Source organism: Gymnodraco acuticeps, unplaced genomic scaffold (assembly GCF_902827175.1).
Source record: "Gymnodraco acuticeps unplaced genomic scaffold, fGymAcu1.1, whole genome shotgun sequence".
Taxonomy (NCBI): Eukaryota; Metazoa; Chordata; class Actinopteri; order Perciformes; family Bathydraconidae; genus Gymnodraco; species Gymnodraco acuticeps.
In genome coordinates this window covers 268,750-284,596 of record NW_022990595.1, presented here as the reverse complement: position 1 = coordinate 284,596, position 15,847 = coordinate 268,750, and the positions used below count along the sequence as shown (strand labels likewise).

General features: G+C 38.1%; 2 protein-coding genes across 3 annotated transcripts; one reads left to right on the top strand and one right to left on the bottom strand.

Annotated features, from left to right (window-relative positions):
- Window positions 1-141: 141 nt before the first annotated feature.
- Window positions 142-6,353, bottom strand: cunh17orf75 (chromosome unknown C17orf75 homolog). 2 transcript variants are annotated; one of them, XM_034228844.1, is made up of 10 exons: window positions 6,014-6,353; window positions 5,022-5,096; window positions 4,472-4,597; window positions 3,642-3,770; window positions 3,422-3,482; window positions 3,205-3,324; window positions 2,814-2,878; window positions 2,528-2,667; window positions 2,310-2,413; window positions 142-1,863 (listed from the first exon to the last, which is right to left on the bottom strand). In XM_034228844.1, exons 1-10 carry the CDS (start codon window positions 6,154-6,156, stop codon window positions 1,648-1,650), a joined length of 1,179 nt encoding a protein of 392 aa, XP_034084735.1. In that variant the 5' UTR covers window positions 6,157-6,353; the 3' UTR covers window positions 142-1,647. The 2 variants fall into 2 exon arrangements, with proteins under 2 accessions (XP_034084735.1, XP_034084736.1); XM_034228845.1 differs by lacking the exon at window positions 5,022-5,096.
- Window positions 6,354-7,290: 937 nt separating this feature from the next.
- On the top strand, window positions 7,291-14,657 carry LOC117554404 (BUB3-interacting and GLEBS motif-containing protein ZNF207-like). The gene is made up of 10 exons (XM_034228838.1): window positions 7,291-7,395; window positions 7,757-7,883; window positions 7,961-8,099; window positions 8,616-8,691; window positions 8,785-8,855; window positions 9,501-9,649; window positions 9,942-10,007; window positions 11,080-11,298; window positions 11,546-11,669; window positions 12,611-14,657. The coding sequence occupies exons 1-10, from the start codon at window positions 7,355-7,357 to the stop codon at window positions 12,769-12,771; spliced, it is 1,173 nt and encodes a 390-aa protein (XP_034084729.1). The 5' UTR covers window positions 7,291-7,354; the 3' UTR covers window positions 12,772-14,657.
- The last annotated feature ends 1,190 nt before the right edge of the window (window positions 14,658-15,847 follow it).

The window sequence follows — 15,847 nt, the reverse complement described above, 5'->3', positions numbered from 1 at the left end:
ACACACACACACACACACACACACACACACACACACACACACACACACACACACACACACACACACACACACTGTATCTATGCAACATGTTTGTCACCAAAGTTACACTTTTGGTTGCTAGACAAAATGCACAACCACAAGTCGGGTTCAGCTGTGGTATTTATTTCATCTCTTTCTATACAAGACAGAGTTCATCTATAACTATAAGTCACACCATGGTTCACAATAGTGAAGTTACTCATTTACATGTCACCACTTTCACAGTTTTAAAGTATACACCACCAGCTGTATTGCTGTTTTACACACTTTGGACTGGTTTGAATGGGAATGGTTCCAAAACCCCTTTATGGGTTTAATGCAATATACAAAAAAACACATGTTGGAGGTACATGAGGAAGTGAACAATACAACTTAAACATGCCAACATTTACTGCAAGCAATTGTATTGTCTTCTTGTATTCTACATTTTAATGTATGTGTTCTGATTTTCTTTTATGGGTAATATTGGAGAAGCTTTGAAATGAAGAGATTGACTGGTCATATAGTGCCAGTTTAATCTCATTAATTCTACAGCTGGTGAATACTATAACAGCTACAGTGGGTAATGTATTTAGGAAACATTTATTATCTTTGTTATAAATCTACTGCTCTGACAAAAAAAGAAGAAATATCTGCTATCTGTGGCAGGACTATAATAATTAAATGTAAGGTAATACGCTTGACAGCTGTGAGGACTAACATTAGCCATGATTGCTATTTATATTCATTAAGATATGTTTATATTCATAATGATAATTGTTTTAAATGTATACAAATCTGGCTTACTCTTGCTGGCTTCTCCAATATAACTTACACAAACTTTAAGATTTATCTCAAAAGAAAGTGAAAATGTACACTGTATCAACAACACTTATTTTCTTAGCATATGATTAAACATCTAATATCACTTGATAGACACACATACACATACAATAGCAGTACTTATCCAACAAGAACAATATTGTAGTGCAGGTATTAGGTTTGAATGTAAGCACAAATAAAGCCTTTGTAACAAGCAATGCATAAAAGTGATTTGTGCATTCTCAATGTGTTTCTTCTCCAAAGGAAACGGATACAATCAACAAAAATACAAAATGATATTTGGACAAGTAATACATATATATAATTCCACTTGAATAAGTAGAAGCTTTAGTTTGGATCAGTTGTGTTGTGATCATTGTCAGTTAGCAAAACAGAGTAGTATTAATATTTGGTTCAAAGTATTGTTACACACACTAATAATTGCAAAAGGATAAAGATTGGGAAAGTGCCACTCTATGCTTACAACTAAACTTCGCTGCACCCTGAGGTCATTGTCATTTATTTGTTACTATCATCTCCATGAATGAACCTCTTTTGCACCAAAGTTACACACTCGATAAACCATAATTAGCCCCAAAGAAAGAGGGAAGCTGGGTGTCGCTTGTCAGTGTTTTACAGTACATGGTATGGATCTCACCACTACTTTTCTAGCTGTGGAACATATTTACCTAGCAAACCGATGTTTGACATTTGATGTAGTTCTAGATTTAGAACTGAACAGGTTATTGTATAGATTGTCTCGCCAGCAACAGGCCCAACCACTTGAAGTTAAATGTAGTGATGTAATCATGCGTGGGCCTGGGATTGATCCCTGAGGAACTCCTCCAGGACGGTGATGATGCTGCAGGCTTCAGGCATGTCGCTGTGCTCCGCCCTGGCGTTCTGCAGCAACACATCCCCATTTCCGCAGCCCTGTAGGAACCGGCAGCTACGAAACAGGGCGTAGTGACTCATCTCTGCCTGTCGCACTAAACGCTTCAGGCTGTTCATGTCCTGGATGGCCTGCGATGTGCGAGTTGTGGTTAATAGAGAGGAGGAAACAAGTTGAATGAAAAGGGAAGCAATCTGGATGAAAGACTGGCAGCCATGTAAATGAGATATTAAACTAAGTATCTGCCAAGAGGAACTGAGAGCTGTTTCTCAATCTTGTTGACATAGGAGATGTTATGTTTATTTTATTGATAAGTTTGTAATACAAAATAAATAAAAATAACTTGAAGCATATAGAAGTATTTTACACTTTACTTATTATCATCCAGACTTTTTATTTTTTATATCAACAAAAGACAGTTCCATCAGTAAGAGCTTTAGTCCCAAAATGTACACATAAAATACAAAATGTGTTCACATGAGAACTTGATGCTCGGGTAATGAGTTTTAGGAAACTGAAACCAGGATCCAGAAGCAAAACACACTATTAAGGTCTGTCTTTTTGAATGTTTTCTCACCTTAAGTTTGAAGTTCTCCAGAATCTGTCTGAGCAGGAAAGGATTACAACGCTCTGCAGCGTTTAGAAATGCCTGACTCCAGTCGTCACAGAAACGATTGCTCACTGGGGGAGAAAACATAGAATATAACTCTTAGACAGTACAAAGATAAAACAATAATTATATATATAATATAAAAATAATAATTGTTTCCTCATGAGGTTTGTGTCATGACTTACCAGCGTTAGAGAGAGTGGGGGGGCTGGTGGAGCAGTCGATGATCAGGTCAGATTGTGTGTCCTCTGAGATAGCCTTACACAGAGAAGCTGTTGTGGTGTCTTGTTGAGACAGACCCTGCAAACTGGCTGCTTTGATGAACCTGGTACAGAATACAGCAGATTTTTAACAGACATGGATATAGACGGCTATTAATCTGTACTACATGGAAATCAACAAAAGGCCTGCTGATTTTTCGCATACATTAATCACTTATATATGTGATACAAGAACTGTAGCCTAACTCACTTGGACACATCAGTCTTTGTCCTCTCATCTGAATTATTGACCTCCACAAGTGTGTGACTCAGAGCCTGTAAACAGAACAATAATGAGTGAGAAGAATTGTTGTAAAGGAAATGTACGTCTTTAAACAATCAATCATATTTGATTCATATAGCACCGGGTAAATACCTTTATATTTACACAGTCTATAGTAAATGTGTATTTCAAGGAACATCTGCCCACACTACACACTCTTACTTGTTCCTCTATGTATCCAGATAATTGTGGTGCTTTTTACTGAGGCTTAGACCAGTACTCATCAGACCTCATCGGGATTGTAGACATTCTATTGTTTCATTAAAAGAGAGAAACTGCTCACTCTATTGGACGTTCTCTAGAGGTAAACATGACTCACAGCATGCAGCAGGAAGCTGATGTTGTTCTGAACGAGCTGCACCACCCGATGGATGTGCATCACAGACTCCTCGTACCACCGGCTCAGATAGGGGCGCACCTCCGACTCAAGGTTCAGCAGCTGACACAGACATAAACACATAGCGATAAGTCAGCAGTTCATTAATAATGCACCGGCAAATATATGACTTCCTTACGCTATTATCATATTCTCATACCTCTGGGGTTTGCAGGCTGCTCTGCAGGCCTTGGACGTATTTATCAAGCTCTAATCTAAATGTGTATTGGGTTAAGGAAGAGGAACTATTGGTAGTTTCTCCATAAAAAGTTACAACAATGTGGAAGAAATACAACAATGCAGGAAAGCACAAAGATTATTCAAGCTGGAGGATGCATATGATTAAGGTTGATTTCATGATGACTGTGTGCAAAGGATATAAATTCAGCCATTTTTCAGAGCCGCCCATAAAGCAGATGACATATCCGTTTCCATCCGCATCGGGCTGTTCCGGAGACCTCTCCTGCTCCACGAGGCAGCAGTAGCAGCCCACCGCCTGCTCTGGGATACTGGGGGAGGGTAAATAATCAACATATTCTGTCCACCTTTGAACCTTCATTTCCAAGTGAATGTATTTTATTTATGTGATGGTATCTGTTAGAGCCAGTATTTTCTTTTTATAAGAAAGGCCACCTAATTGTGACGTCTGTAGTCAACACACTATAAAACACTACAATTCCCACAGCGCCTGCGCTAAAGTCACTGTGATGGGCAACCTGCTAGAAAGACGCCTCGAGGAACAGTTTTTAACCGTCCAATTACCCTTTAAGTTATGAAGTGATATAAGTATTATCAAGAAAGAAAGAATACTTAAGTTGTTTGTTATTTTATTTGAGTTTTGCCTATTTGTTTTGAATATTGTAAAGGCCTCTTTTCTTTGTTGCATGTGTAAAAGTTTGTTATTTTATTTTGAGCAAACACATCGCATAATATCATCCAAACCATGGGAGGCCAAGCAACTCTTCAACTGTAAGTAATTTAAAGGAAAGAAAACTAGTTAAAAATGTCTGTTTAAGTCTTTTAATACAAAAACAAGGAAGGAAGCCACGACGGTATCAAACAGACTTCTTCCACAATGGCTATGTATAATATAATGTTATAGAACGTGATGCATCCAAGAAACATTCAAAGAAGAGTGAACATGATATTTTTATTTTTGTTGTAGCATTACCGAAGCAAAACAGTTGTGTTGAAACATGTTTATTGTTACCTGAGTTCCACAGTGGCGATGTTGCCCATGCCTCCCAGCAGGGCCCCTTTGCTCAGCCTCCTTGAAATGTAAGTCCGCAGCTCAGGCTCCGCCTCTGATGGCAGGCTGCTGTCAATCAGTGTGAGGCTGTAGGCAGGACAGAGAGTCAGCATGGATACGAGCAACAAGAGGAAGGTAATGAGGAATTTGGAAGCCACTCAAGTCAAATGGACGACGGATGGAGAAAGCTGATGAGCATTAGCCACACAAACCAACACAACACACAACTGAGTCACATGGCTAGAACTGTGCCGTGGACATTGTACCATCATTTAAATGAAAGTCATTCACATTTTGCACACTCCACTTGACACATTGAAGTTAAGATATGTAACTCAGCAACATAGCAATGACCATTCAGAACAAAGTCACGAATGAAAGCAGCATTGACTCCATGTTGATTGGATGTCCCGTGGCAGCCCGTGGATACACCAATGCACAACAGTGAAGGTCAAAGAGAGAAACGACCACTGAAAGCAACGAGAAGATGGGTGGGTGTCTCCTTTGTTACCTAAAGTCATCTAGACTGGTTGTGGAGTCTGCTCGTCTCTGGTTCCATGCCGCATTTTCCGCAGCAGCCTCAGATCTAAGACAATTGACAGTTTACTCATCACCCTGTTAGTGTTTAACGCACACATCTGGTTTGACCTGTGAGTGTCAGTGTCAGCAGTTTTAGTAACAAAGGACAACAGAAACATAAGAGTGCTTTAGAGGAGGTAAGAATCATTGACTGTATGATAAACAGTGATACAGACAGTCACACTCAATACACACCAGGGAGCTGGTTGTATTCAGGGAAAAAGGACAGTAATTAAATTATGTCTTGTAGGATTCAAAATATTAATATTAAGGTGAGCACCAGTGGAGGAAAGTAACTAGGTACATTTACTCAAGTACTATACTTAAACACATTTGAGGTACTTATATTTATACTACTTAATACTTCTACTCTACTACATTTTGAAAGCCAATTTTGTACAACCTTTATATGACATATTTATTTAATAGTAACTTTTAAATTCTGATTTTGACACTCAATATTTAGGAAAAACTTTTATAATATGATAAGTTCGTATAAATTAAACCGTCCAAAATTATATTTAAGTCACTAAAACCATGAGTAAACATATTTCTCAGTTCCACCTTCAGAAATGTGAAGATTTGCTGCTTTTGCCTTAAAATATTTGAAAAATAATTAGTTTTTTCTGCAATGAAGACTTTTACTCCAATACTTTAAGGACATTTTCCTAATCGTACTTAGATACTTTTACTTGAATGCCATTCTCAATGCAGTACTTTTACTTGAAATGTTTACAGTGTGGCACTTTTTTCAACCACTGCTGTGCACAATAATAACAATCCAACAATATAAATTAATAAATAATATGATTTTTTTTGGTACATAATATCATTGTTCCTAACGCGTTAAATTACAGACGTAAAGATTCCTGCAGAAAATGAGAACAGCTGTCATAACATGTGAGGAATAGCCCGGACATTTACCTTGTGCCTTGATAGAGATAGATGGTGTAGTAGCTGTTCAGCTGAGTTTTCTGGATGTATCCAGTAATTTCTTCGCTGTCAAAGTCATCCCTCTCTTCCACGTCAATTGAATCCTGGAAGGACGAGGTTTGGGAGGTAAACATGATCCCTCTGCTGCAGGGAGATAACGATCAGCCGGGTAAAACTGCAGAAAAAAAGCACGTGTTTCTAGTATTCAATGTGTGTGTAGACGAGTATTATTGATGAGGGATAATTGTATTACAAATAGTAACAGCGCATATGAAACAGCTGTGTTAAAGGTTGTTGTGTTATCGTTAATGTGGCTTGTGCGCATGCGTGATCTTGGTACGTTCTCAATAAGGTCCGACTGGAATTTAAAAAATGTTTCTCTGTTCCTGTTTCATCTCTGGATTTACAAAATAAACGTCTGTTCATTTAAAAATTATGTTGTTAATAATGTTTTATAACAGTGGTTTAACTTGTTGAAATGGGAAAAATATGTTCTGTCTGTGAATAAAACATTTTGCATGTACAATTATAGAATGTATTGTGTGGCCAAATCATCTGGATTCATGGATCATAGTATAGGTTCCATCTTCAAAGAGGAAAAGGACTTTTTTTTTTTTTTTTTTTTAAATTAGACTCAACAACTATCCGAAATGGGTTGGAGAAGTAAACAATTGTCAATGAAAGACATCAAGAAACCTGCTTCTAGGTATGAATTGAGATAAGATAAGATGGACCTTTAGTGATCCCCTAAGTGAAAAGTCAGGTGTTATAGCAGCAACAGAATAAGAGAGAAACCCAGATAGTACACATGATAATATACACAGGTATAATAAGAATACTACGGAGCCCCTCGTAGAATACAAATAAAATGATAAAAGTACAAATGACAAATTAAATAAGAATACACTTACAGTAATGGAAATAACAAAAATAACATTGGTAAAACTCTGCTCTGTGAATGTACTCTATATTCATTGAGAATACATGTAATCTATTTTCAATATTAAATTGAACGGGGAGATGTGGATGTACATTAAATAGTGTTTACATATGTAAATTGTATTTCTCGAATAATTTATTTTAATTTGTTATTAAACAAATAACATGTTTGTACCAGCAGAGCTCGCTGTAGACCACAGCTGAAGACACGTCGCCGTATTGAACTTCCTGTTGTCATTTGGTAGGCATGTGTTTGAGTGTGTGCGTGTGTTTGTGTGTGTGTGTGTGTGTGTGTGTGTGTGTGTGTGTGTGTGTGTGTGTGTGTGTGTGTGTTTGTGTGTTTGTGTGTTACGGTACCGTCAGCTGCTTTATTTTACAGACAGTACAGAAACCATGGGAAGGAAGAAGAAAAAGCAAATGAAGCCTTGGTGCTGGTATCCTTTTCCAATGCTTAAATGTAGTGTTACTAAGTTATCCTGCTCTTATAAAGACCTACATAGAGATATTCTTATTATCATGTAATGTTACTCATCTAACTCAACTGATCTGTGATCACAACAACACTTGTGTAGCGTTAGCAGCATAGTTAGCAGACTAACATTATGCATGTTTAGTACGTGTTGTTTTAGTTTAAGGAAATATCACAGGATATAATGTGAGGAGATGTCTGATTTTGATACCCTGTGATTTGTGTCTGCTTAGGGGTTTGAGTAAACAAATGCACCAAACGTCTTTATGATGAAAAATATATTACAATGTTTTTTTTCAGAGGGGTTTCCTAAATGTTAATGACAGGTACTGTAACAGAGATTTTGATGATGAAAAGATTCTCATTCAGCATCAGAAGGCTAAACACTTCAAATGTCACATCTGTCACAAAAAGCTATACACTGGCCCTGGGCTTGCAATCCACTGTATGCAGGTGAGGACATTTATAATAGAAAAATCAAAAAAGTCCTTTGTTTATATACTTCACTCACTGTATCACTTGTATCTTAGGTGCATAAAGAGACCATTGATGGAGTCCCTAATGCAATACCTGGAAGAACAGATATTGAGCTGGAAATATACGGCATGGAGGGTATTCCTGAAAAAGACATGGAAGAGAGAAGAAGAGTCCTGGAACAAAAGAACCAAGGTATGTGATTAAAAATACACAAATGTACCATATTCTTAGATAGATAGTTTTATTGATCCCAAGTTAGGAAATTATTTTTGCTACAGCAGCAGTGTGTTCAGGCATTAAAATATTACAATATTTAAAAGGTGGAATGACGTTTAAACATAATAAAATAAAAAATGAACAGCAAATATTTTTTAATTTAATTTGTATCTGTTTCTGTTCATGTTATGCACAAACTCAATTTATAACAATTCTTTACAAAACATGTCTCTGTAAACACACCATACCCGAAAAGGAGCAGGGAGAAACAAATCATCTTATATTCCCTGCCCCTTTCTAAAAAAAAAAAAAATTGAAATAAATGGTCTGTGGTCACTAAATAGATGACTGTACATGGCACTTGATACAATGAAATAAAAACAATAATTATGATGTTAAAATAGGAATATTAATGTAAACAGAAGCATCATTCCATTTATAATCCACATAAATAACTTGTGATTTGAGTTTCACATAATCTTTTTGTTTAAGGAATTCCCCCAATGATGCCAGGTGTGCCACCAATGATGCACGGAATGCCCCCCGTAATGCCAGGAATGCCTCCAGGGTATAGTTTTAGGATTATTAATAGAAACTTGAATTCCTAGATATCATGATATCTTGATATTTTAAACATGAACATGTTTCCTTGTGTGCTTAGCATGATACCAATGAGAGGGATGATGCCTCCAGGTGCTGGGATGCCACCAATGATGGTCGGGGTGCCACCGGGTAATATCCTGCCTGCGTACGCCGTTAGAGAATACTAACCTCCACAACATAGGCATAATGTGTGGTTTTTTTGTCATTTAAATTTGTTTTAAAATGTTGAATAAGTCAAATGTGAAATAAAGAAGATAACACTTTAATATAAAGATATTTTACAACTATAATAAATAAAGTAGCATAAAAATAAAATAAATATCAGCATATAAAGATACTATAACAAAGCAAATCATCATTTAATACTTAATACCCTATTTAGAGCCTCAACTATTAGGATGGTAAATCAACTAATCATCTTTCTTTTAGGACCGTTATTTACTTTGAAAAAACATTGTAAACATTTCTTCTGTTATCATGTTATCTATCATCACTATTATTAATTCATTTGAAATGTCAATTTTTCCAATGAAAGTTTGTAAAGGTATATTGTGACACTGCTGTAATGAGGCTTCACTTGTTTCAAGTTTCAAGGCTTTTATTGTCATGTGTGCATAGCTACAGTGTAGTTATGACAATGAAAATCACATAATCACAAATCAATAGGTCACAGGCTCCTCCAACAGTGCAACACAATAAAACAGATAAAATAGTACAAGTAAATAATATTGAAACTTGTTCCCTCATGCTTTGAATGTGTGTTGCTGTTGTCAGGCATGCCTCCTGTGGGCCACCGCCCTGGCATCACACACATGGCTCAGGTTCCCCCTGCTGCAAACGTCCTGACTCGACCTGCTGTTCCTGCTGCCCCCCCCCCCGCCCAGCCTGGTCTCTCAAAGCCTCTTTTCCCCATTGCTGGACAGGTAAGACCTTCATGACACCATTTACAAAAACAAATTAATATAAAAATATGTATGCAAATATATACCTATATATATATATATATATACACACAATCAAAGACACGTTTATATATATGCACACATTAAGACCTAAATAAAAGCACAACAATCAACATATCCAAAAATAACAGTCACTTCAATATCTTTGAGAATGTACATTAGTGCAAGACTGTCCATAGCAGTGTAAAACAAAAAGTGTCTGTTGCTGGATTTGAGTGTCTGTGTGTTATCTCGACTCTCTCCTGTGCTGCAGATGGTCTGTCGCGTTGCAAGTGAAAGTGCAGATTCTCAGTCTGCCTCCCCTAAAGCTCTGTCCCAAGTATGCAGCTGTCTGCCTGCTCCACTGTGACACCCTGCAGCTTTACACCTGGCACGCACATCACTTTGAATAGTTTGCCTGCTGTGGTGTACTTGGGAATTCATTCCGTTTTATTTGCCTTAGCTGTTATTGCAAGAAATGATCAATTCTAACCAATTATGGGGCTAGAAAATACTTTGTGTACTGTCTAGCAAAATGCCATTGTTTGCATTTTGTTTTGCTACACATCTGCATAATAGAATACATCTAGGTTTGATTAAGCACCGTAACAACATGAGACAATCGAGAGTCATGCAGATTTGTAAATGAAGCTTCTTTATTCTGAACTGCTTTAGGGTAATATAGCACAGCGGTCTCTTTGGGATTTGTTTTCTTGCAGGCTACAAAATAGATGTAACTTAGTCATACTTTAAAGGGTTACTCTCCCATTTTAATTACATCAGTTTTATAGAGATGGCTTAGTCCCGAATTATAAACTTGCGTTTACATGCCATTATGAAGTGAAAATATACATTTGCACAATCAAAGCCTGATCATCTGTGTTCTTCTTGAGACTAAAATGGGTTGAGGTTTGATTTACCCACTTAAATCTCTCAAAACACAATCTTTGTAATGTCCAGTTGTCAAAATCAAAATGTTGTTCTCGGCCACTTTATGGCAATATATGACAGGCATACATCTTAAATACTTGATTCTGATTGGTCAACTACTGCATTCTGCTTCTTAATAGCAGACCATTGCTATGGATGCAATTATATCAACATTTTATTAATCTAAAACAACTTGAAATCAATATTTTGTGTCAATTATGCTCGTATTAGAAAAATGAAAAGTGCAAAAACCACCTTGACTGTCTTTTCTTCCCTTCTTGCTGAACCAACGTTTAAACCAGGCCAATTAAAGTAGCGAAAAATCGCAACAGAACTTATTTCTAGACCCTTTTCATAAAGAGCAGGTCTTGACAGTGCACACTCATTAATGGGAGTAACCACAACGTATACCTACAGTTTATCTCTTTATGAAAATGAAATGCTTTCCAGCTTCTCTAATGTGTTTTCTTCTCCTCCCTCAGAGTCAGCAGTCAGGGTCTCCCCACCCTCCCTCCTCCTCCTCCTCCTCTGACCCCTCGAAGCCCACCTTCCCGGCCTACACTCAGATCCCCGTAGCCGTGATTAGCCCCGGCAGCAGCACGCTCTCCAAACCCCCCTCCACTGTGACCAGTAAGCCTGACACCCTCAGCCCCTCCAGTGCAACCAGTAAGTTGATCCACCCTGATGAGGACGTCTCACTGGTGAGTACTCCACCTTTTTGTTGGCATTTTGTTATTTTAACACATCAACACACATACAGTCATTCTTTAAGGGACGGTTCATTTATTTGAGCCTTGACATTGATACATTTATTTTTCCAAAGTAAGTAGACATTTGAGGAGAAACTCTTTCACACAGCCAAAGTCTTTCCTTGTTTATTTCTCCTGGCTGATCTTCAGAGATTCCGTCTCGAATAACTTGTTCTCTTTTTCTCTGGGTGTCTGGTAGGAGGAGTTGCGGGCTCAGTTGCCGAGGTACCAGCGCAGTATTTCCCGCCCAGGCCAGACCCCCGCTGCTGCCCCCTCAGCGGGCGGCATGGCTCAGCAGCCCGGCATGAGGCATCCCATACCTGGTAGGCTACTGACTTCCTTTTATTAGTTGTTAGCATGTTGTTGGTGTGTTAACCATAGCTGTTTATTCTTAGCTGTTGTGGGGTACAACGCTGTACTTCAGGATGAAAATGTCTCTAAAGAATCTTTACCTTTAAACTGTCCCTGATGCTCTAATTTACCAAGCAATATTGAACGATATATGTGAATAAGGCATATCTGTAGGGATGGCAATGTCTCTATTATTGGATAGTTTGTCATGGTCCCCAGAAGATACATCCTGATGACTTTGGTGATCCCCTTTTTCTTATAGCACCTTTAACAAGTCAAAGTTTGTATTTGTCCAATACTTTGGTTATATTATGTTTCATTTGGCCGACGCTTTCAACCAAAGCGACACACCATAAAGATTTAAACTCAGAACAACAAGGAAAGTGCAGATATATTCACTTCAAGCTAGTCATACCATTGTAAGTGCTGGTTGATGATCAAATACCTGTATTTTGTACGTTGTTTAGTGCTCATTAGCATATTAGCATGCTAAACTAAGATTGTTTAGCATATTAGCATGCTAAACTATTGTCTCAGCATCAGCGTCTTAGCAAGTCACTGTTAACATTTAAGCACAACTGTGCCTAATGCTGCATTCATGTCATATCGTAAATGTGACTTTTAGACTTGTTCATAGTGTTCATGTCAGCATCCAAGTTGTAATTATGCCGGGGAAACAAAGCTAAATCTATTGAATGTGGTGTGGGATTATTAATGAACAGTACTTCAATACATCAAACAACTGTCTTGACGTTGAACCTTCACAAGTTGCAACATTAAAATATTTCCTTTCGTTCCTTAAGACCTGAATCAGACATCAGTACAGCATTATCGACTCTCGTTATAAGGTAAAACCCATATGATTTTTTCTATACATTTTTGTATAAAGATCCAAAAACCCTTGTTTCCTCAGGACAGTACGGGTGTCCGCCCCAGGGGATGCCAGGCTACATGCCAGGGGGGATGCCTCCATTCGGACAGGCCCCTCCTGTGGGACCCCCCGTGTACCAGGGAGCCCCTCTCCGGCCCATGGGTCTGAGGCCCCCTGTCATGTCTCCTGGAGCCCGCTACTGAAGCCTGCCATCCTCTCTTCAATAGGTTTGGACACTCAACCCTTTTCTAATGTCCTCAACTGCTAGTAGAAACCAGTATTGGTATTATATTACCGCCACGTACTGTTTATTCTACTACTGAGCTATGAGGAAGAGACACTGAATACACAACAAACAAAATAGTTTGATAGTTAGATGAACAGCATCACAGAGCGCATGGGAAATATTTACATTGTACCTAACCAAGACTATGAAGTGTTATTTGAAACCATCTCTGTTCTGTGGCTTCTTTTCCTTCTCATGTTTCATTCAGGTGTGTAGAAGTGTAGTAGATATGGTTCGTAGTGTTGTGAAGGCGCTGGAGTTACATGGGCAGTGCACACCCTTTATCAAGGCAAGTTTTATGTGAATACATTTCTGTTCTGAGCTAAAAGTGAGGCCTTCACAGCACGTAGTGCTGTTGGACTTCGTGTCCCCAACTTTGTTTGGTGAGGGCTTCATTTAACTGTTCATGCATTCAATCTGTGTTATGTTTATAGTTTTAATGGAGGAGATACTCCCATAACCTTAAATAGTTGGAGTACTTAATGAAGTGGTATATGTATTGTTGTAAAACTGTATTGTAATAAAATGTGGCAAAAATTAAAGACTCTTCTTTGCGGGACGTTAGTGGGATGAGACGTCACAGCAGGTTTGTACTCCAGTTATAAACATCAGTGTTGTCTTTAAGGTGAATCAACATAAATGCACATCCCTGCTTTTATTAGAAAAATGCTAGTAAATGTTTTACTTTTGAATTGAGTATTTACCGTTCAAAATAAATAAATGATTGGTAGTCTGTACGTGCTGAGTGCATTTGACAGCTGCATAACCTCCGGGTCGCTGCGATGCTTAAACCCAGATTTCTCTTCTCTCTGTAGCGATGCCATGGGGGAGTCTCAGTGTAGCCCTGTTTCAGCCGGAGGCAAGTCCCACCATTTTCTGTCTTCTCATTCATTGCTAGGGGCCCTCACAGCTTAAACGCTGTTGGATCTCAAGGTCCCCAAACTTGCAGCAAGTTTGGTGAAGGCCCTTGTTTGTGTTTTTGCATTGAGGCATCATTTTATTCAGGCATGTCAGTTTATGTGAATACTAATATAGATTGTACAGTATGTGTCATTGAATCTGTATTCTCCATTCTTGATTGGTGGGAGCTCCAGTAAGCTTGGTTTTCATTTAATAACTTCATACTGAAAGTGAGGAGTTATTCAATTAAAACAGTTTTCTTTTTTAAAAGCTAAAGAACTAGTAAGTAAGTATGGCTTCGTCAAATGTCTAATCATACAGCCATATATAAATGAATGTTTGTTGGGAGGTTTATGATGAAAATATGCTTGTAAAATGGCTTTTCCATTTAATCCTGTTTGTTTCATCAGCTGTCCTCACTTGATCATTTGAATTTACATGAAGGAGGACCCTACCAGTACCAGGTTAGTTAAAGCTGTAAGTACCACTGATGTCACTTTAACATCCATCGACCTGAGTTTTGTACACATGAGATCTTAATGCCTCATCTTATTGAAAAACACAAGATGAGCCCACAACAATTCTAAAATATTTTACATGATGACTATGATCACTATGATCTCGAGAAACAACTCGAGGCAGGAATGTCAAGTTGATACTTGAGTGTCAAACATATTTATTTTGTTCTAGTTTGGGATTAATATGATTATCATTTCCATATAAGGTTTGATGGGTATAACCACCATTTTATTTAAGGATGAAATGCTCTACATGAGCAATACAGAGTCTTCACTGGTAAGTAGGGATGGGTATCGTTTGACATTTATCGATTCCGATTTCGATTCCGGTTCTGCTTATCGATTCCGGTTCTTATCGATTCCCCGTTTCGATTCCAAAATTGTAAAATAAAGAGGTCAAACGTTTAGATAACAAAAATATATTTATTCTTAAAAGCTTTAACTGAAATTGTTACTAAAAAATATACATGCAATACAAATGTATTGCACAATAGCTGTGCTTTATTTTAACTGAGCTATGCCTGTGGCAAGCTATTAACAGGCATTACACTTTGCCTTTTCTTTTTCTTTTTTAGTGTAGTGGAGCATCACTTCAGAGTGTTTACCGCGACCTATCTTTGGTGTTATGAAGTGACTGAGCTCGTGAAATGTCTACGGGAGGGCGGGGGAGCATCGCTGCGGGGCAACTGTGGACCTCTGTCGCCTGTCAGCATTTATATGATGCCATTTAAAAAAATGAAGGGCGGTGCAGGCCATCAGCGTACCGAGCCGGCCGTCAACGGCCCGCTGACGACCGGCCGTTCTGTGATTCTCCAGGTCCGCCCTGTATTCCACCGGGTCACCGCAGCACCGCGGTGCAGACGGACCCGCTGGAATACAGGGTCTACCGCGTTTAGGAACCGTTAAGCAGAACCGAAATTGTGTATTTTGTATGGGTACCCGGTACCCGGCATTTTCTTATCGGTTCTCATCTGGAACCGAGTTTCGGTTCCCAACCCTACTGGTAAGTATGGATGCATCACTCTGTTTAATATGCTTATAGTGTTGTTTACATGAAGTGGCTATCTGCCCACTCCGGTGGGAACTTTATTTGTGTTTGCTCTTGTATTGTAGATTTGAAGTTTTGTACAATTTCAATACAGTATTTTGTTCCCACAGATTTATTCATTTGAATTTTGCTGTTTCTTTATACTGTGACTATGTTTCAATGTGCATTGCTGTTTTCTTATGTATCCTACTTTTGAGGTACAGTTTCTTTTTTAGGAATGAATGATTGATGTTTTAAGATTTATTAGGATTTTCTATTTTTGTGATTCATGAAGACAGAAATGCTAAATAAATGCTATTAGTAAATAAATGACGCCCCAGTCCAACATGTCTGGACAAACAACCTTATACTAATCCAGGTACTACTGAACATTACTCAATGAAAAACTCTTAAGGAAATATTGAATACATTGTTAATAGTGCAGCAGATGTTTTTCTTTACATCAAAAACTGAAGCTTCCCCAGCAATATTTGTTTTAGGATGCTCTTTAAAAAAATATGAATATGATGTGTTATATTTGCACCAAT